The 21,742-nt window shown below is 41.2% G+C and overlaps 1 protein-coding gene across 2 annotated transcripts in view; it reads right to left on the bottom strand.

Annotated features, from left to right (window-relative positions):
- Nucleotides 1-36: 36 nt before the first annotated feature.
- Nucleotides 37-21,742, bottom strand: part of LOC129764440 (uncharacterized) — a 33,407-nt gene continuing 11,701 nt past the window's right edge. For both annotated transcript variants that reach the window (XM_055763517.1, XM_055763518.1), the window contains 4 exons: nt 11,559-11,909; nt 11,195-11,500; nt 10,552-11,139; nt 37-10,341 (listed from right to left, as the gene is read on the bottom strand). In XM_055763517.1, the coding sequence (XP_055619492.1) occupies nt 9,529-10,341; nt 10,552-11,139; nt 11,195-11,500; nt 11,559-11,909 (2,058 nt within the window). In that variant the 3' untranslated portion in view covers nt 37-9,528. The remainder of the gene's footprint in view (nt 10,342-10,551; nt 11,140-11,194; nt 11,501-11,558; nt 11,910-21,742) is intronic.

Below are 21,742 nucleotides of genomic sequence, written 5' to 3'. Positions count from 1 at the left end.
TGTTCTAATGAACCAAAAGAAAAAAAACACCATCCATTGTTTTCTACGCATTGTTTTATTATGACAATTCTACATCTATTTCGGGGTCTTTATTCTGTTCTCTCCTGCTAGCTATGAAGCATCAATGGGAACGCCGAAAATCGCACAATTATCGGACTTCGGCTTCCTTGGTATTGTTGAATTATTGAATTGGACCGGCCGCTATAAAAATATGATTGCGACTGAGTAGCGTTTATTGTATTTTGAATTTCCTTATTAACTTTCCTCACTTTCCTCACATTTCGAAACATGCTTCCTACATTAGAAAGTTTAGGATTTAAATATTATAAACACTCCTGATACGATGCGAGATCCAATAAATATGAGAACATTTATGACAGCCCAGACGAAAGGCGGAACGCTATGGTGCAGTTCCACGCCAAACTAACCGAGTATCCTCGGAGCGCCGCTCCCCTCTGAGCTTTTATCTAATACTGCGTTACTCGAAATTTCGAAATTCATTATTGTATGACCATTCCTCGTCGACAGTTTCGCATAGTCGGATGCGTTCGGTATGGGTTCTTGTTATCGTGATCATATACCGTTAGTCGTGATATTTTCTCGTTTCGGTGCTTTATCGTATCATGCGTAAATTAAAGATAGTGCTCAGTGTAGCCATAGCTCTTGCGCAAGCAAATCACTACCGATCTACGAATTGCGGTCAGAATAGGAGCTACAGTTCAGGTGATCCTCGTCTATGTTTACCTACCATGTGGAAGATCCCGGATTTAAAACGCAAGTTACTAGAGGTGTTGAGAGCTTGGAGGGTCCTTAAATCGTTCTGCTAAAATCGTTCATCGCTCACCACCACAACTGAAGGATGCAAGCAATGGACGTTAGGTGGAACATCATTACTGATTTTTTCTCTGATTCGTTGTTCTGAATGACGGTACTGAGACCTTGAGTCGAAGTCGTAACAGTTCAAACATTTACATTTCCTCAGCCAGCATTTGGTAGGTAGGTAAACTGGGGTGGAGCAAAACAAACGACTTACATGGAAGTGACCATTATCCGATTTCGATCATCCTCAACGCACCGCTGCCTCGACCCACACGAAGACGAAAACCAAGGTGGATCTTCGACAAACTGAGATTTCTACAGGGTTTCCTCCAGTCACATTATCACAAGAGACAATCCGACCACCGTATTCCGTATGCAGAAGCTCAACGAAATTATCATCGAGATGGCAGAAAACAAAATCCCTGAAACAAAACCCAACCCTGGGAAGAGAGTGCGGCACTACATCAAAAAAAGAAAATCAAGAAACGGAGGAAGTGCCTGCGTGGCAAAACGATGACCCGGAGAAAGAAACGGCAATGAACAGGTACCGAGCACAGCATATAAGGATGACGGGTGAAACTGGAAAGTTGGACTGGCTTCTTGGAATCCATCAACGAAAGCCAGTCCTCTACGGATCCAACTGTCCTCAATTTCGGGATACGATTATGTGTCCATCCGACAACAAACAGCGGACATGAACTCAGTTAATCGATTCGTGGTTCCGAACGACCGGATTTGTAAAGCATTCGACAAACACTTTTCCGTCGAAGAACTCACCGCCGCGCTGCGCTCAACCAAAGGGGAGTCCACGAGTCCCAACTGCATCGGTTATAAGATGCTCAAGCAGCTGTCCCCGTTAGGTTAGGTCAAACCATTCTCCTTGACATCTGGTTGAAGCACGACTTCCCAGCGGAATGGAGACATAGTATTGTGATTACCATTCCCAAAGTCGGCCAAAACATCTGCTCCCTGAAAGGATACCTGCGAATATCCTTGACCTCCTGCACGTCCAAGACCCTGGAGAGGATTATGAACCGACGGCTCGTTACTCACATGACCGAAGTCAAGAAGTTGGTCGTCCAACAATTCGCCTTTCGACTAGGAATGGGCACAAACATGTATTTCGCATGTGGAGGCGATCTGGCGTAGTGGTAACATCCATACCTCTCACGCAGAGATCACGAGTTCAATTATCACTCCCGACATTCTTCCAAAAATGGAAGCAAAAGTGACGAACAAGCCGAAATGTGTTGAAAGTCACTATAGTAGAGAATCGGGCATCTACCGAAGGGAGTATTCGCATTCACATATGCGAACGACATTCTTTTGGTAGTGATGGGGAACACGCACAGGGCACCACGCATCAAGATCCAGGCAGCTACCAATACTATCGGTAAATGGGCTGTCGAAAGAAGTTTTCGACTTTCGGCGCAAAAGAGTAGTCACATGATGCAGTCACAATCACCAGAGTTGCAATTCAGGAGCCAAAACATAAAACCATCGCATTCTCCACCATAGAACGTTGAGGGTCCTGGTAGTGGTGGTCGGCCAAAACCTGAACATCCAGCACTATTTCGACGAGATGAAAAAGAGTTGTGCCACCCGGTTAAACCTCTTCAAAACAATCTCCATACCTCAACAGAGTACTAACCGAACGATCTAAAGCCATCATCAACAGCCGCCTCACCTACGGTCTCGAATTGACATGCCTGGCCAGAGATAAACTTCTAAATACGGTTTATCTTCGCCCTGCTATCATCAACCCCAGCAGCATCGGTATGCGCTGAAATAGGGAAAACTCCGCTTGACATTTTCGTGGACGCAACGATAATCTCCAAAACTGCGAGTTTCCTCGCTGAAATCAGCGGAGGTGAGGAGACGAGCTCCCAGATTTGTTTCAAGAAAATATCACAGCTATAAAATTCACTACACGGACGATTCCAAAGGGATGCAAGGAGTTGGTTTCGGGGTAAGCGATCATAATAATGTTCTAATTCTCAACAAGAAACTCATCGACATCTGCCAGGTGTTCTCGGCTGAAGCAGCCGGAGTCTTCGAAGCTGTCACTATCCTGATAGTTACCGGCTTGGCTAGCGTCATCGATCGTCATCAAGGCTATACCTAGGCATCTATGGATATAAGCTTTCAGAGGGTATCTGCTGTCAGATGCAGTCCTCATGTGGATTTTCGGACATAGTGGCATAGCCGCTAATGAAGCGCGACCGATCGTTTTGCTGGAATCGGTCATCTTAGACAGCTTTTGACGTGTGAAGTACCGCTGGGCGACATCAGATTATGGATCCCCAACACCTTCAACACTTTTTGGACGGAAAAAAGTCCGCCATAGCGACGCTCCATAACCAGATTCGAGGATGTGTTAAACAATAAGGGAGCAACGAATTCTATCCAGACCAGGGATCCTTTCGTCCCCTTTATGACCTTTGCGTGGTACACAATTCAGTCGAACATATCGTTTGTGTTTGTATGAGAACCTTCGGAACTTTTACAGGACAGCGAAGCATTCGTGATGTGCTTGGCGATGATCCTTCACGAACTCAAGCACTGCTCTGTTTTTTAAAAGATGCCGACTTGTATTTTATAATTTAAACAAAAACTAGTGGTCAAATCGAAGATCCTTGTTCTTTCCCCTTCGTGGTAAGAGAAACAGTCGGCATCTTCGAACGACGTGAATTCCCCATCAGTGCCATGGTAAACGGACATCCTCGTCAAACGATCAGGGAGAAGAAATCTCTCGTGATGATTTTTTTGACGTAGAACTACGTCTTTCATTAAGGGGGCCAGAAAACATGTCATGTTTCTATGAAATAAAGTTAACGCTAATAACTATTTTTGCCGCGAACGGATTTTAGCGATTTACATACCAAACGAATCGGAAATTCCCTAAGATTTGTTTGATATGCTATACATTACAATCCCAAAGTCTGTATATGGTTCAAATTGATGAACATTGGAAGTATTCCCATTCCCCATACATTTGTTCTGTCCATTTGTGTGCTTTCCCGAACAGAGCTGTCAATAACGAGTAACTTATCGACGAGCAACGAAGGGGAAATCGTAAGATGTAAAGTCTTCGTGAACAAAAGAAAAGAAGAAGAACGAAGAGGAATATTTACAGTATAAACAGTGGATCTCATTGAGGAAAACTTTCATTTTTCGTAGGGAAATCGACTGAACAACATCGTTGCTGGAGGGCGAAGGATCGAATGCCTTTCTCAATGCAATGGGGATGGAGGAGTAATATTATGGATAAAGTAAAGTTTTCTAAGGGCCTTTTTGAAGGTTAGAGACGAATGAACTGAAGAAGTTTAAAGTCTCAAGCAGAAGGAAGGCAAACTTTCAGTATCTTTCCGTATTCAAAGCAGTGAATATCGCTTGTTCTTCCTTGTTTTGCGTCATCACATGTCTTCGTTTCGGATTGAGCTGTGGACGCGACCAAATTACTCACTCGCTGATGTCTCTGGTATTGCAATAATTGCATCAAACTGACGCCATTGCATTAAGGTTCTGAGCTACACAATTGTGTGGGGAATCATCAAGCTAGGCTATCGTCAGCTCACCAAGAAAATAAATGTTCTGGAATTTTATCAGTGATTTGGTTTCGCATGACGGTAGGAAAACTCTCCACAAAGAATGACAGCTAAGCTAATCTAGACTGGCAATATTGACTGAAAGGGCTTCTGTTGAAAAGAGCGCAAAACGGAGATAAGTGTGTGTATATTTAATTGCTTCAAGCCATCGATATATGGATACTTGTATGCGTACGTGCGTGCTTCATAACCCGTACGTAAAAATACTGCATCTTCGCTACGCTGAAACATCATCTGTATCTGCTCCCGTTTGAATTGGTCCTGTAACGATGCAACAATTGCCTAATTTTTTAATGCTATGATTGACTACTGTTTGGTGTTGCAAATTATGCAATCGTAATGAAAAATATAAACAAGGAGGGGAGATAACGGGAGGGGAATATTTACGCTAGGGTACTGGTAATGAATCAGTGCTGAGGAAAATGTTCAGCCTTTTTCCAAGCAGCTAGCATTGTTTGTTTTCTGTCATCAATGCATTGAACTGACACTATGGTGAAGCAGGTGTTAAGGTTGTGCACCAAAAAATTATTTTGGGAATACCAAGTTATTCAATAAGTTATATTAAGTTATTAATTAATTTGGGCTCGCGTGCCAGTCGCAATACTGCTTTCAACTAGGATTGCATTTGATAGAGTTTACTTCGTTTATTTAATCACTAAGAAAGTAAATGGCGTTCTGAAATTTTGTATGTGATTTGGTTTCGCTTGCCAGTAGCAAAACTTTCTCCACTAAGGATGACAGCTGCGCTTATCTCGAGCATGTATTGTTCTGCGAGCACAAGAATGAATCATCAAAAAATTATCGTCAAATGATTCTACAATAAAAAACTTTTTAGGGTGATCAAACTGGTAGAATGGTTATTTCAAAATTTTCGTAGTGTTATAAAATAATATCCGCAGTTATAAACAAGCGACTTGAATTAAACTACAGGATAGTTCTACGTCAACAATGCGGTCGTGTCTTGAATACAATCTCCTATAATTTTTTGTTTACTGCATCACTGTTATTTCCTTATCCGTATTTCATGTAAAATTTATTAATGTTAGTGATAAGTTTAATGTTTCGGCCGTTTTGCCCAGGAGGCTGAAAGTTTCAAAAATGTCTGTTGTCCCTTCCCCACGTATCAAGGACTATCAGGAAAATGCACCTGGAATTGGCCCGTGGGTTGTTTTCTTTAGGCCCAAACTAAATGGTAATGCTTTAAGAGTCATGCAGATCATGAAAGATTAGGACAGATATACCTCCGTGACCGAAATTTCAAAGGATCGACCAAACAAAATGCGAGTTGTCGTGGCTAAGCGGAAGCACGCAAACGAGATTGTTGTCGACCAAAGATTTACCCTAGAATTTCATGTTTACGTGGTCCCCATGGCCGAGTGGTAAGTGTTGCGTTTGCCAAGATGGGGGCTTTGGGTTCGATTCCCGTTCGGGTCGGATATTCTATCATCAAAGGTCGTTTTTCTGGTTTGCACTGGTTCAGGGAAACAGTCTATGTCTGGGGCTGGTGGTACTCGGGACGTAAAACAGCAGTATCGTGATGGTGCCCCTGCGAGATAATGGGGTTGGTCGCAGGCCTTGCAAGCCGCACCACTAAAACACCAATCAACGAACGGAACACAAGATGATGTGAACCGGACTAACCGACATAGACCCAGGCGATGAAAACTAACGGACTGTACTAACGATTGGAAACTCGGGACGTGGAATTGTTGATGTCTTAATTTCATCGGAAGTACTCGTGTGCTTTCCGAACTATTGAAAGGCCGCAAGTTTAACATCGTAGCTCTGCAGGAAGTGTGTTGGAGAGGATCTACAGTACGTACGTTTCGCGATGGTCATACGCGATGGTACATCTATCTGAGCTGCGGCAACACGAATGAGCTAGGTACAGCTTTCATTATGATGAGCATTATGCGTGTGATTGGGTAATCAACCCAATCTACCATTCAACATAAAAATCTGCAGATTGAGGATTAAGGATCGATTCTTTAACATCAACATCAATAACGTACACAGCCCTCATCAAAACATGACATCAAGATCCATAATCGGAGGTTTTAATGCTCAGATCGGTAAAGAGATAGAACTCAAACCTATAAATGGTGTGTACAGCGCACACCAGTTAACAATTGAAAACGGCCTAAGACTCATCGTTTTCGACACCTCTCAGAATATGGCCGTACGCGGTACCTTCTTCCAACACATATTCCTCCATCAATATACTTGGAGGTCATCAGGTCAAGCAGAATCTTAGATCGATCATGTTCTGATAGTCGGTCGAAATATCTCGGACATAACTCACGTCAGAATCTATCGAGGCGCTAACATCGATTAGACCACTACCTAGTGATGGTTAAGATGCGCATAAAACTCTCCGTTGTGAACAACATTCGTTACCGCTGACCGCGACGGTACAATCTTACGCGATTGGAGCAAGCAGATGTTGCCAAAAATTACGTGCATTCGCTCGAAGCTGCGCTGCCAGAAGAGGACGCAATTATTGAAGTTCCTCTTGAGTATTGTTGGAGCATGATTAAACAGCCATGAACAGCGTAGCGGAGAACATTCTGAACATGTGGGACGAAGACGATGTTACGAGTGTTTCGATGATGATTCTCAGCAAGTGTTACACGAGAAGAACGCTGCGAGGAAGCTGATGCTGTGTCTAGCTACCCGTCAGAACGTGTAACGAAATAGATAGAAGTGGAGAGAGCAAACTCAATTCTTCAAACAAAAGAAGCGTCGCCAGGAAGAGGAGGAGTGTGGAAAACTCTGCACCCCTCTCATGAGACGCGAAAGTTCTATCGGATATTCAATACATCCCGGAAAGGCTTCTTGCCACGAGCAGAAACGGGTCGGACTAAGGATGGGAGTATCGTGACGAACGAACGTGAAGTGACCGAGAGGTCGAGGCAGTACTTCGAGGAACACCTGAATGGCGTACAGGCAGAGGACTAAAGAAACGATGGAAGCCACCCCCAACGATAGGTGAAGTTAAGAATGCCATCAAACAGCTTAAGAACAATCAACTGGGAAAGATGGCATCGGAGCGAAACGCATCAAGATGTGCCCAGAAAATTTGGTTAATTGTCAGCATCGATTGATTGTCAGAATTTGGGAAACAGAACAGCAACCGGATAAGTGGAAAGTTGGGGTTATTCGCTCTATCTTCAGGAAAGGCGGCAAACTAGACTGTGAATACTTTCGTGAACTCACCATCCTGAATGCCGCCTATGGCTTCCGGATCCGAGAATGACACGGCCCGATTAGGTAGTAGCGTAGTGACCGACGACGGTGGGTTCGAGGTAGTAGACCAATTTGTCTATAATAATGTCTGACAATGATACCAGTCGTGAAATCCGGAGGCGATTATCAATGGAAGTCGTACCTACTATGGTATCCACAAACACTCGAGGTAAAACAGACTTAGCAATCGTGCGAAATGTTTAGAATGCTGATAAGACTGGTTGTCCTCTACGGACACAAAACGTGGACAATGCTCGGAGAGGACTTGGAGTCTTTAAACGACGTCTTCGGCGGAGTGCAGGGGGATGGCGTATGGAGACGAATGAGGAACTTCGAGCTCACGCAATCCACTGGTGAACCCAATGTCCAGAAAGTCATCAAAACTGGAAGGATACGCTGGGTAGGACATATTGTGTTCATCGGGAATCCGGCTGGTACGAGACGGAGAGCAGCGCAGTGAGTAAGGCGGTTAGGCCGAGTGGAACGGGACATGGCGAGTGCGAGGTGGCAGAGGAATTGGAGAGAGATAGCCACAAACCGAATTAATTGGAGAAACATTGTGAAACAGGCCATGTTGTAAAGACATTAAGCTAAAATAAATAACAAAAAAAAGATCAATTTGCGACGACATACGTACTGCCGTTCTACGCATAGTTGTCCCATGTTCCAAAATCAGCAACTGATAAAAACGCAATCAAAGTTTTCTAGAATATTTGGCTACCAGCATTTCAGTTTCAGCTCTAAGCATTTCAGTTTAGCAATACACCGGGTTTTTTTATGAGCAGGTCTAATGAAGTGTGAAACGTTACCCTCACTTGAATCCATCAAGCTTGATTATAAGTTCAAAAATTCATGGTGGGACAGTTATGCCTAGAATATCAACATGGGGCAATTGAATTTGATGGGTTTTTTTAAATACTGGGAACAAACAATAACTTTTTTGGCGTTTTTATGAAGGACTATGTATAAGAACATCGTTTAATGACGAAGGGAGTGACCTGCAACATCTTTGCAGAATATAAATCTCATTGTTATTAGGCATTCACTAACAAGGTGTACACGTGTTCTGGTAAACTTTTATTAATTTTTTTGAGAATTAGTACGTTCTTCCAAACCAGAAATAAGTCCATTAGCTCTGCTGAAAGCGTGACTTAAAATTCTTGTGCTTGTACCGATTTATTCATTATGGATTTACAAAAAATACATGGCGGGACAGTTATGCCTAGAATATCAACATGGGACAATTGAGCTTGATTTTGGTTTTTTTAAAAGCTGGAAACTAACAATAACTTTTTTGTGTTTTTCCAGAAGATCAGGCACAAAAACATCGTTTTCTGAAGAAAAGTGAAAATTGTCAAAAAGTAACATGGGACAACTATGCGTAGAACGGAAACGCAATGGGCAGGTAATTTTGGCGTGAAATTGCTCTATATTCTCTGAAAACATTCAGTGATCCCATCGTAGCGTTTCCTATCGACAGGACTTTCGTATCAAGAGTGCCATTATAAAAAATTAAACTGTTCCCGTAACGTCCTACTTATATCTGAATTGTAAAACTTGATGTTTTCGTTTGGTAGTTATTTTGGCTTTTGCTTACACGTAACTTCTTGCAACGTCTATGTATATAATTAGCACACTAAATATCCTATATGGTTCCAATATTTCTAGACGGAGATTCAACTAAAGACTCTTGGTAGACTCACGAAAGGTTAATGGTTTCGTCAAACAAACGTTTCACGTTTTGCTTTTGTTTGCGATAGCAATGGATATGGTGATCATAGGTGGAATGAAGCAGATCTACAGGAAAACACAACTGGCATATACGAACGCAGAGTATTCCTGGGGGGTGACTAGCTTACAAACGAGCGATTTCGGTTAGATTGGACATTTGCTTCTTATTGCCGGTGCCACACGTGCCGCCGCTGCCGAGACTAGAGTAGTAGCCGGTTTTGTCATGAAGAATTTCCATTGTGTTTGTCCCACTGCCACTTCCAGTTCCGGGTACGGGCGATGAACTCTCCAAACACTCACAGGAATCTGACAGTTCGTATGGTCCCAGCAGGTTCTCTGTTGACTTTGTTGTAATGGTAGTGGTTGTGGTGGTGGTCTCTTGGAGGAATTGTGTTGGCGGCGGAGCGTAGTTCTCCACGTCCACGAAAGCGGAGTAGCGTTCGAAACCGTTCTTTTTCGGAATAGAGTTTCGATGCTGAATGGTAATAGTAGTTTGCGTGCGTGTCTGGGGAGATACGCTCGTTTTGCCCATCTCCATATAACCGTAGCCGTATCCGTATCCGCCGAACCCTTTCATTGCAAGGTTATCCCATGATTTAGGCTTATGAACCGGTGGCCCGGCATACACTGTGATAGGCTGAATCTGTCCCGTGTGAGGATGGACGTACTTTTGCACATAATAATGATGCTGATGAGTGTGTGGTCTGCTAGTTCCAGCGGAACTTGTATTCGGGGGCTTCTTGTGGGACGAGTTAGCCGATGCAGACGTTGACTCACTATGGGGCTCCCAGTAAAGCGTGTCGGTGCTGATGGAAGTACTATAGGAAGCTGGCGAGTTTTCTGCGGCCGGATTAAACTCACTAGACGTGCATGAATGGAGGCTACAATGACTGGTTAAGCTAGCGTTTAGGTCGTGAACTTTGGCGTGGTGATGCTCCTGAAGACGAATTTTATGTGGAGAGAAAAAGACGAAAATATGACTGAATGAGGATGAGGGTACTAGTGCCAAAATACAAAATTTCTATGAAAATGGTGCTGTCTAATGGCTAGCGCATCACAAACAACATATCTATTGGTTGAATATCTGCTGCGAGAGCGCTAGCATTTCGAACGGATTAGACATTCGGCACTATGTATCAAAACTTACGTGCTTGTCTCTGCTATGGCGATACAGATAGTTAGGCTGCGATTGTGGTGAAATGTGTGGCTGTGACTTAGGACGGGGGATGCGATCTCTACCGCCTTGTTTGGCTTCCTTGTCCCTGTGTTTGTGCTTATGATGATGGTCTTTGTGGTGTTTGGATTTACGTCGCGAAGGAACACATTGCGGGTCACAACACGGACTAGCGAGGTCATATGCATCGAGACTAGTATTGTCCTTATCGGCTTTATCGCTTTTATCGCCACCTCGTAGAAAGTGACCCATACATGGATTGCACGAGTGTCCATGGAAGTGGCGTCGAGATGAGGATTTAGTTGATTTGGTGTCGTAATTATGGAGGCTCTTCGTCGGCGATGTTGATTTGGACTGTTGATTGTAGGACGAAACGCCCCCTGATTTTATACCACCTAAACTATTATTATCAAGGGAAGAACCACGGATTATATGCTGATGATCTTTACACAATTTGGCCGTTGATTGAGCACAGTTGGGATTCAATGGGGCAGCATTCGTGCTAGAAGTACCACTAGAGGTTGAGGGATGAATCACATAGCGATAGTTGCTGTCCAAGCACTGTGGATTGGAACGGGTTATGATAGCATACATAATGGCTTGACAAGATAGTTACATGATAGGCTAACATAAACTGAGCCGGTGGTGGAACAATGTAGGTTTTTTGTCGCAACAATTTCTTAACGTCCTCTGTCGAGGCAGCTGGACGACAAAACGACGGACCTGAAGCCGACTCAACATCAGTCGTTGAACCTGGATCAATGTCGTCGGCCGCCACAGTTGCTTTCTTCCGCGCTGGTAAACTGTGTGTTTTCCACTTTCCCTCAAGCAATTCTCGCTCTCTCAAGCATATTCGTTCCAGATCGTTCATTTTACTCTTCAGTAATTCCTGAAGCTGGATATACTTCAGATGCAGTTCAACCTAATGCGAAACAAATATTGCATTCATGCTTCATATACTCATAATAAACAATGTTCACCTTCCTACAGCAATCCTCAAACAGCACCACCATTCGCATTCGGTTATCACAGTTTTTAATAAAATTCACCAGCGTCTTGTGTTCAGCCTTCTCCATGTCGTATCCGTTGATTGATAAAATTACGTCACCCTCGCGCATTCCCGCCCGGTAGGCCGGACCATCGTACTCGACATAGTCGACGTACGTGATCATCTCAACCTCCTGCTCTTTCTTGTAGTGGATTCCGTAGCTCTGCAACGTGAACCCATAGGAACCATTCTTCTTCTCCACGATAATAGTTCGCCGCCGGCGGTCTTCGTCGGGCTTCGTCGACGGGATGCGATCGGGTTTGACCTTCTCCAGCACCTGGGACTGGAAAATAAGAATGAAGTCATTAACATCTGTGGAAAAGTTTCTTTGATTACATAGGGTGGTTTAAAACGGACTCAAGCATGATGGGGCTGGAGAGGGAATTGATGGGCCGCGCCGATGTTTGATTGTGCTGTGTGATGCCAATGGTAGACTCCTTGTGTCGCATTCACTGACGGATTGTTTGTATAATAGGTGCGGAATACAAATCCCTGATGGTCATACGACCAGACCTTCATGTTGACTAAAATCGGGTCTCAACACAAACACGGCGCCACGGCACCATCCGCTCTATCTCTTCTCCAGCCCAGTCACGGAATTGGAATGTTTGTTTCGAACCACCCTGCTTTGCAGCCAAATTGACGATTGCGGGTTTCAGAGTTTTTCCATATGAAAATAGTGTTGTTTGGAACTTTCCGGTAGAGTGTCAGACAGCACGATAATCTCTCCTACATACTGTTCGAGAAGCATAGATATAAGCACCAACCTTAAAATGAGAATTAATCAGCCAATTTTGACATTGCTGACCGAAAATTTGGAATCGATGATGAGTGTCAGTAGGTGGTACACGAGACGAACGCTGCACGGGAGCTAATGTTGCGTCAAGCTACTCAACAGAACGTGGTACGATTTAAATATAAGATAGACCCAACTCTTTCGGAAAAAATAGCGGAAATATGTCGCAATAAGGATGACGAACGATCGTGAGGTGACCGAAAGGTGGAGTCAGCACTTTGATGAATACCTAAATGGCGTACAGACAGAGGAGCAAGATAAAGATGGAAACGATTACGTTGGTGCCCTAAATATTAAAGATGTACCACTCCCAACTTAAGTTAAGAATGCCATCAAACAGCTGAAGAACAACAAATCAACTGGAAACGATGGAATAAGGACTTAAAAAGTTGGACCCGGAAAAATTGGACAATTGTCTGCATCGACTGATTATCAGAATACTTGAATCAGAACAGTTACCGAAAGAGTGGACAGACGAGGTTATTTGCCTCATTTTGAAAAAAAGGTGACAAAAGATAGACCTGTGAAACTGTGTAAACTGTCTTGCAATCACCGTCCTGAATGCCGTCTACAATGAAACCAGCTGCGAGATCCGGTAGTCGTGCTACTATGGTCTACACAAACACTTGAGGTAAAACAGACTTCGCAATCGTGCGAAATTTTCCCTGTGCAAAACGTTCCCAGGCACGAGACGTGTACAATGCAATGCTTCGGCGGTGTGCAAGAGGACGGCGTATGGAGACGGAGGATGAAACACGTGCTAACGCAAGTCACCGGTTAACTCAGTATCCATAAAGTGACCATAGCTGGAAGGATACGCGGCGCAGAACATATTGCTAGCATGCCGGACAACTATCCTGCAAAAATGGTGTTCATTGGAAACACGGTGGGTACGAGCCGTCGAGGAGCGCAGCGAGCAAGGTGACTAGATCAAATGGAGCAGGACCTGGCGAACACGGACCACCGCGGAATTGGCGAGACACAGCCTCGAACCGATTTAATTGGAGAAATATTGTGAATCAGGGCATATTCCAAGGACGATAAGCCAAAATAATTAAAAAAGTCCCTCATAAATTGAGGAGCCACGAACCAAATTATAAGACGGATCAGTATCGACAAGTGCAAATGGAGCTGGGCCGACTGGCAGTAATCAAAATTGATCTAAAGCAAAGTTCAGTTAGAATCGGGACGCAAGAAATGAGCTCTAACTCGGGATAGCTTAGATAGAATAATAATCTTTTGGACTCAAAATAATGTTTTTTAATTACAATTTCGGAAAAAATATCAGAAAATTATTCCAATTTGCTTTTGATGAAATCGCGATATTCTCATCGAAGACCTTGTATCAATCTTTGGTCACACCGTTGATCAACCTAACTGGTCATTTTATTCAACTATATCTAATAGGTGTATCGGCAAGTTTCTTCGGGTTTAGAAAAGATGGCGTAACTTGATTATTATTCCAGTGAATCTAATTTCCAGACACTCGTTGGAAAGCTATTGTCATTGCGCGTCTTTTTCAATATGTGTCAAAAATTTGAAGCGTAAACGAGATAATTTTTTGGTCACCTCGAATATGTCGAATTTCCTACCAACGAGAGTGTTTTTGCGGGGAGTGTTACTTCATTACTTCAATATGAAAAAAAGCTGCGGAAAGTCATCGCATTTTGGTGGAAGTTTATGATGACCATGGTCCAACTGAGCAAACGTGTCAGACGTGTGTTGCACGGTTTAAAAGTGGTAATTTTGACGAAGAACGTTCCGGACCGCCGAAAAAGTTTGAAGATGAAGAATTGGAGGCTTTACTCGATCAAATCCGTCACAAACGCAACAAGAACTTGCAGATACACTTAGTGTAGCACAGCAAACCATATCCGATCGTTTAAAAGCAATGGGAATGATCCGAAAGATAGGGCATTGGGTGCCGTATGAATTGAAGCCACGAGACGTCGAATGCCGGTTTTTCACGTGCGAACAACTGCTCCAATGGCAGAAAAGAAAGGACTTTTTGCATCGAATCGTTACTGGCGATGAAAAGTGGCTCCATTACGACAATCCTAAACGTCGGCCAACGTATGGATACTCGGCCATGCATCAACATCGACGGCCGCGCGGAATATTCACGTCCAGAAGGTTATGCTGTCTATTTGGTGGGATCAACTGAGTGTGGTGTACTATGAGCTGCTAAAACCGAATAAAACCATTACGGAGGACCTCTACCGACGACAATTGATGCGTTTGCGCCGTGCACTGAAGGAAAAACGGCCACAATATATGTAACAATTATTGCAGAATAGAGCATTAATTTTTGAAAAAAAAACGAAGAAACTTATCAGTACTCTTATTATTATTTTGAGCAGCATCCTTTGTCGACTTGCCACTCTATTTAAGCTTCTGTTTAATGATTAACCTTGGGCAAAATTTGAAATTGAGCTAAGGCGTTTTTGAACGAAATCGCCCCGTTGTCACGGTACCCCTGAAGTATGTATCTCCTGTAGTGGCAGCTAAAGGCATCAGATTCTCAAGATTATTGTGTGCGTTCATGCGTGGTAACCCGTTTTTTTATCCGCAGTTTTTATTCTTATTAGGTTTTTTTAGCAAATTTATATACAAAACACATTTTATCTCACTTGGGACATCAATCTTTGCCTCATAAATCTTTTGAACTATAATTTGACAAACGTCCACGTTTACGTGCAATTCTTTGTCAATAATCAAGCATCCGTTATACTTTGTTAGAATCTTGCTGTGCAACTTCCGAGCGCTCATTTTAGTCACTAGATTTTGCTCCTGCGTTCGACTTGGAAAACGACCAGCTCGAAGCAGACAGATTCCCCAGACATTACGTTCTGTCCAATATATACCAGGAATTTGTAACTTTAAATCTTCCCGCTGAACATTTTTCAATTTTCTTAACGTGCAGTAATCTTAATGTCAACTTTGAGTGCGATCTGTCATTCAGTTTGTTTACAACGGCATTAAAAACAAGTTAACTTTTTTTTGCGCGAAGATTTTTGATATGGATAATTATATTGGTCAAAGATATTGTGTAAATTTTGTATTGCACATAAAATTGCTTGTGCCGAAAAGTTGAAAATGCTGAAGAATACATTTGGTTATTCAATTATGTCGAAAGCACGGATGTATGAATGGTATGAATTTAACGAATGCCGAGGACAGATGAACGATTTACCAAGATGACCATCCACTTTTTCAACTGATCGAAAAAAACATCGATAAAATAAAAGGATTGATGCTCGGAAATCACCATTAAAGTTAGTGAGAACTGGGCTGTGAACAAAGTATCTCTCACAATACCGTTCATCATATTTTGGTTAATGTTTTGATCATGAGAGAAGTCGCAGCACGACTAGCGCCAAGAGAGTTCAATTCTCTTGAAAACATTTCATTGTAATCAAGTGGCTGAAGACATGTTTGAATGGTCAAACTCTGATCCCATGTTTGTCCAACGCATAAGGCGTGGTGCACAAATTACCGTTTTGTCTCATATTCTTATGTCTCATTACTTAAAATGGCACTCTTTCGCGAAATTAGTTGGATTTTTGGATACAATAGAGCCTTCTTTTCCATTTGACTACGATAAAATTGATTTACAAATACATATTCACGGTGAACAACTAAAAAAACTTTTAAACTACCGGACCAATTCATATGATCGATATATCAAATTAAAGTCAATTAGCTAGTCTTCTTTGGAAAAATGTAATGCTCGCAAAAAAAACTGAATTTTGCTTTGTAATTACTGATTGTATTTGTTTCTTATAGTTTACATGGCTTCGGGACCAAGTGCGCTATATTGGTATCGATACCTGTAAATGATGTTAAAATGAAGTCTATAGTCCAAAGAATGTCAGGGTTTTGAATATTCAATTATTTCTAACATTAAAGTTCAGTAAATTCACATTTTAAAATGCGTAGAAACTTGATTCATATTCCGAAAACTAATTTTAATGAAGATTTCTGCATAAAATATCATTTTATTTCATCCATTTATTGTAGATTCTTACCATTTCTAGCGCTTAACATGAAAACAACAAACAAAATAGTTGAAAAAAGTACAGAAACTGAAAAATTAACGATGTCTCGAGTAATTCAGAAATTTGTGTTTGTGTTGTATGGCAGCCCCCCTTAGAGAGGGGGTGGAAAGTCTAACCATCATAGAAACATTTATTGCACTCTAAAACCTCTGTATGTCCAATTTGGTTTCATTTGCTTGATCAATTCTCGAGTAATGCAGAAATTTGTGTTTCAATTGTATGGCAGCCCACCCTTAGAGAGGTGGGAGGTGTCTCAAACTATCAAGAAAACCTTCCCCGGCTCCAAAAACCCCTACATACCAATTTTCATGTTGATCGGTTCAGTAGTTTCCGAGTCCATAAGAATCAGACAGACAGATAGACAGAAATCCATTTATATATATAATGTATATACATATATATATATATATATATATATATATATATATATATATATATATATATATATATAGATATGCTGTATCGACACCTGTAAATTATGTTAAAATGAAGGCTATTACCCAAAGAATTTCAGGGTTTTGATTATTCAATTAAAATTTATAACATTAAAATTCAGTAAATTTACATTTGAAAATGAAGTGTTCGGAATTTGAGACTGTTCGGAATATGAGACAAAACGGTATGTAACGCTAAAAATACGGATTTCGGACCCCCTATCGTAACGTAACGTAATCTCTATCTCTAATACACAGAGAGTAACGCTACCTCGACGCCTCTCCCTCTTCTCGCGCTATGTAATTTTTGCACGACGCCTAATTACTGGCGACGAGACATGGGTGTGTTACTTTTTCCTATTTCCGAAACTCAAATTTCCGCTTCGTGGGACCCATTTTGACAGCTTTGAAGACATAAAAACGAATTCGATGCATGGACTGAAGGCAAATACAGCTATAACAAGTGTTTCGATAACTGAATTGCTCGTTGGAAAAAGTATGTTGCTTGAGAAGGAGCTTATTTTGAAGACGATGGTATACATTTAGAAGTTAAATTTTCTTCAAAAACACAAATTACCAATAGGGGAAATACAGTTAAAATGAACAGGGTTGGTAATATGAACCGGTGCTCAAATTCCGATAATTCAACTAAAAACCAATCGATACTTCTTGACTATCCTATTCTTAGAACATATGAAACTATTTAAAACAATCTGTTATGCATGAAACTACCAAATGTAGAAAAAATAAATAAAACAAATTTCTCTCACGGTAGCCATTTGTATGTAACTTTGCGCGCATCGTATTGGATAATATGCCACCCCAAACAAAACAAAACCTCAATACGTGAAGCGTCATGTGTTTCTTATTACGTTTCTGTACGTATGAGAAAATTCTAATTACTACTCTAGGTGAATAGGCCCAGATTATTTCATGCATATACCTACTTTCTCAATGATGATTCAAACAAATTTGGACATGAAACAACGTATAAATCTAACCCATGATGATGTGTACACGTGTTCATTTCACCACCACCAGGTGATCATTTTAATTTTATTTTTATATTTTTGTAGTGGCAAAAATGGGGAATTTTTTTTTCGAACCATCGATTAACTTTGAAAAATCATAACTCAAAAACGAAAAAATAGCATCTTCGATATCGATACATGTTATGTAAAAAATCCTCAGCTTTCCAGAATATAGCGCCCTCTAGTCCAAAGCCATGAAAACAATAAAGAACGACTACAATCGAATTATTGTTTATCGAAAAAAAATCCATCGTTTTTGTAAGTTCAATATTGACGTAGAACTACGTCTTACATTAAGGGTGCCAAATCAGAAAACAGGTCACGTTTTTATGAAATAAAGTTAATTTTAATAACTATTTTTGTTGCGAACTGATTTTAACGATTTGCATACCAATCGAATCGGAAATTTTCTAAGATTTGTTTGATATGCTATACATTACAATACCATAGTCTGTATATGGTTTAAATTGATGAAAATTGGAAGCATTCCCATTTCCCCATACATTTGTTCTGTCTATTTGTGTGCTTTCCCGAACAGAGCTGTCAATAACGCGCAACTTATGCAGCCGCTAGAATAGAAACAGTCGGAACGAATGAATCGTTGGATTTGAAGTCTCCGTAAACAAAGGAAAAGAAGAAGAAGAATAGAAACAACGAAGGAAGAAAGCGTAAAGAGAATATTTGCGAAGTAAGTAAGCTGTCGCTAGCGTATAAGTATTGCATTTCCTCTGAGAAAAATTCTCGGAATCTTTCTGCTCGTTTTGTGTTCTATGTTTCCCCTCCAGCTGTGAACGCTAGAGAATACTTCACTTGAAGTTTATCGCTGCAACTGTGTGCATCTGTTAGACGCGTGTTTGATGCTTGTTGAATGGCGATGTACGGAAGATGTCTCTCGTTAAATACTCAATGCAATGCGTGCATTGATATAAAGAAACAAATTGCGACATATGGCCAATTAGTGTATTGTTCTCGCAAAGGCAAGAAAGAATCGTTGCTTCTCGAAATGGTTCTACAAAACCGCGCAAGCCATTAAACTTTTTCAGGGTCCCCGGAATGTTTTACTAAAGAGTTGTTTATGAACTTTCGACGTATTCACAAATGATATTCGAAATGATAAACCAAAAAATTAAAAAAAAAGATTGCGTAGTCCTACGTCCTAAGCAGTTGTTTCTCGGATACATCCCCTCGATTTTTTTTTTAATGGAAGGCTTCTCATTGGCTTCAATTTGATATGTCGATCATCTAAATCGATTTAATGGTGCAAAAGTTATAATTTCTTGAAAAAATGTCATTTTTGAGGAAAAGTGGAAAAAATTGATTTTTCGGACCACCCTAAAATGGAAATGGGCACCCTAAAAAAAAATTAAAAATACGGGTCTAATGTTTTGCGATGCAGTACAAAATTACCACTTTTAACGAAAATCTGAGAATAGCAGTATATATTTAACAGAATGTATAGAACAGGAAGCGTATCCATAATGGTTATCACACTATCCACCATACGTCTCCACCATTTTAAAATGCCATGTTGAATCACAAGCAGCGTTGGCAACTATTGTTTTTAAAAGGGAGTATAAATACAGAACATTAGGACTGCCAAATATTTTCAAAATTAGTAAATCTTGGAAAAAATTGAGTGTATATCAGATTTACATTGCAGACGAATATAAGGCGATTTGGTTGGATATCTGTATGTGCAATATGATTCAGCTGTACGACCTCTACTTATTTAACTCTGAATCATCGCGATAAAATGCGAAAAGAATGACAGATTTTCTGCAATACAGAAATAATGTATTTAGCATTACTCAACACTGTGATTACATGTGGTCAATCATGATGTGGTTTCTAAAAATTGTGAACATTGCGGTGGAGAGAAAAACAGTTTTTCTATTTTTTTATTGTGATGAATCTATTATCGTTGAGTGTTTTATTTTCAGTCTTCCTTTACACAGTCTGTTGAAGAAAAACTAATGCATTTTAATTGTATGGTGCATTTAAGAATTACACCACCTTTTACTGACCGTACAAGCCTAAGTCGTCTGACAAAGTCATTCCACGCTGCGCGCACATGGTCCATCCGCATATCATCCCATATTGTGCAAAAAACTTACATAAATTGAAATAAGCTTCGAATTTTGTATTCATTAATCATTGAAAGCATGTACGGCCAAACAAAATAATCCAGTGGATTTAGGTCGGGAGAAGATGGAGGCCGTCAATCCTTGGTAATCAAATAAGTCAAATTTTCTGGCACCATTGCTGTATGAGAAGGAGCACTCTCTTGTCGAAAAAAAATAATGTTCATTCCCGAATAACTCTGTTCAGCGAGGAAATGCGTTTTGCTTCAAAACAGTGTCGAGGTAATAAGCTGAAACTTATATTCATATTCGGCAACGCGAACCCAGTATCGAGAGTATGCTTATCAAGATGTTGAAGTCTGCGTCTTGTTAGAACTTCGCAATTGGAGACCAAATGCTTCGAGGTTTCGCTCTCGCCAGATATCATCTTGTACGCAACCTACACCCAAACTAGCGTTCACAGAAATGATATCATCTTCGGCAGAAAAAATGCTTTTTTGTGTGCTGAAGGCTGAATTTGAACAAATGTAAGCACCTTTTTCAAGAGTTTTAAAATGTTTGCATGTATGTATCTCTTTCTCTCAGACTGAACTTCAGCTTGGAATTGTACCCAAAAAAAAGACAGAACGGTGCCCAATCGGCTCAAGGCACAAGGCATGGCATGATTTTTTTTCGATTGGTTAAGATTTACAGTCATCCAATTGGCCATCACCTCCCGTTCGTCACAGTTCTTCAGCATGCTCTTCAACACAAAATAAAATTCCGTAGAACGGTTACGGGCAAGTGAGGGGAGAGATGGAGCCGCTTCTTACGAGTTCGTCTGCTAGTTCATTTCTCTTTAAACTGCCATAGTCGGGAATCCAATACAGTATTATCGAATTTATTTGACTTAGTTTCCATAAAAGGCAAATGCATTCCCAGGAAATTTTTGAAGAGCACTTGGAAACTTTAAGGGTTGTAAGTGCCACTTGCCTGTTTGATAAGGTGCAGATATTAGCAGGTCTTTTTTGGAGGCAGACATTTCTATCTGAAAAACTGGTTTCCCATAGCTAAATTTTTTTATTCTACATATACATACACTTCAGCACCTGTTCTGATAACCATTTTGACCCATCGGTAAGAACATGATTGAACCATTAAGAACACTGAGACCGCCTTCATCCCATTCTGAACGAGAAGATTCGATAACTTTGTATGGATTACCATAGCTAAAGGGTGTGTCACATCAAATTGCATCACGGAAAAAAACGCTGTAGAAATTCGCCCAGTAGACCGATCCTTTTGAAAATTTTAGACAGTAAAATAAAAACTATTAAACAACTTTTGGCATTTTCTTTTTATTCATACTTCGAGCCCAAGCCCGTATGCTCGCACCTTCCTCTTTACCCCGTCCATAAGGTTCTGTACAACGTCAGGTTGTAGTTTTTTTTTAACAGAAATCCATTTTCTCTTGAAGTCCGCCTCCGATTTGACAACTTTTGGGTTCTTCCGGAGGGCCTGCTTCATAATCGCCCAATATTTCTCTATTGGGCGAAGCTCCGGCGCGTTGGTCGGGTTCATTTCCTTTGGCACGAAGGTGACCCCGTTGGCTTCGTACCACTCCAACACGTCCTTTGAATAGTGGCACGAAGCGAGATCCGGCCAGAAGATGGTCGGGCCCTCGTGCTGCTTCAATAGTGGTAGTAAGCGCTTCTGTAGGCACTCCTTAAGGTAAAC

This window comes from Toxorhynchites rutilus, chromosome 2 (assembly GCF_029784135.1).
Source record: "Toxorhynchites rutilus septentrionalis strain SRP chromosome 2, ASM2978413v1, whole genome shotgun sequence".
In the NCBI taxonomy this organism is placed as follows: Eukaryota; Metazoa; Arthropoda; class Insecta; order Diptera; family Culicidae; genus Toxorhynchites; species Toxorhynchites rutilus.
Note: the sequence above shows the minus strand (reverse complement) of the source record. Positions and strands in the feature narration are given on the sequence as shown.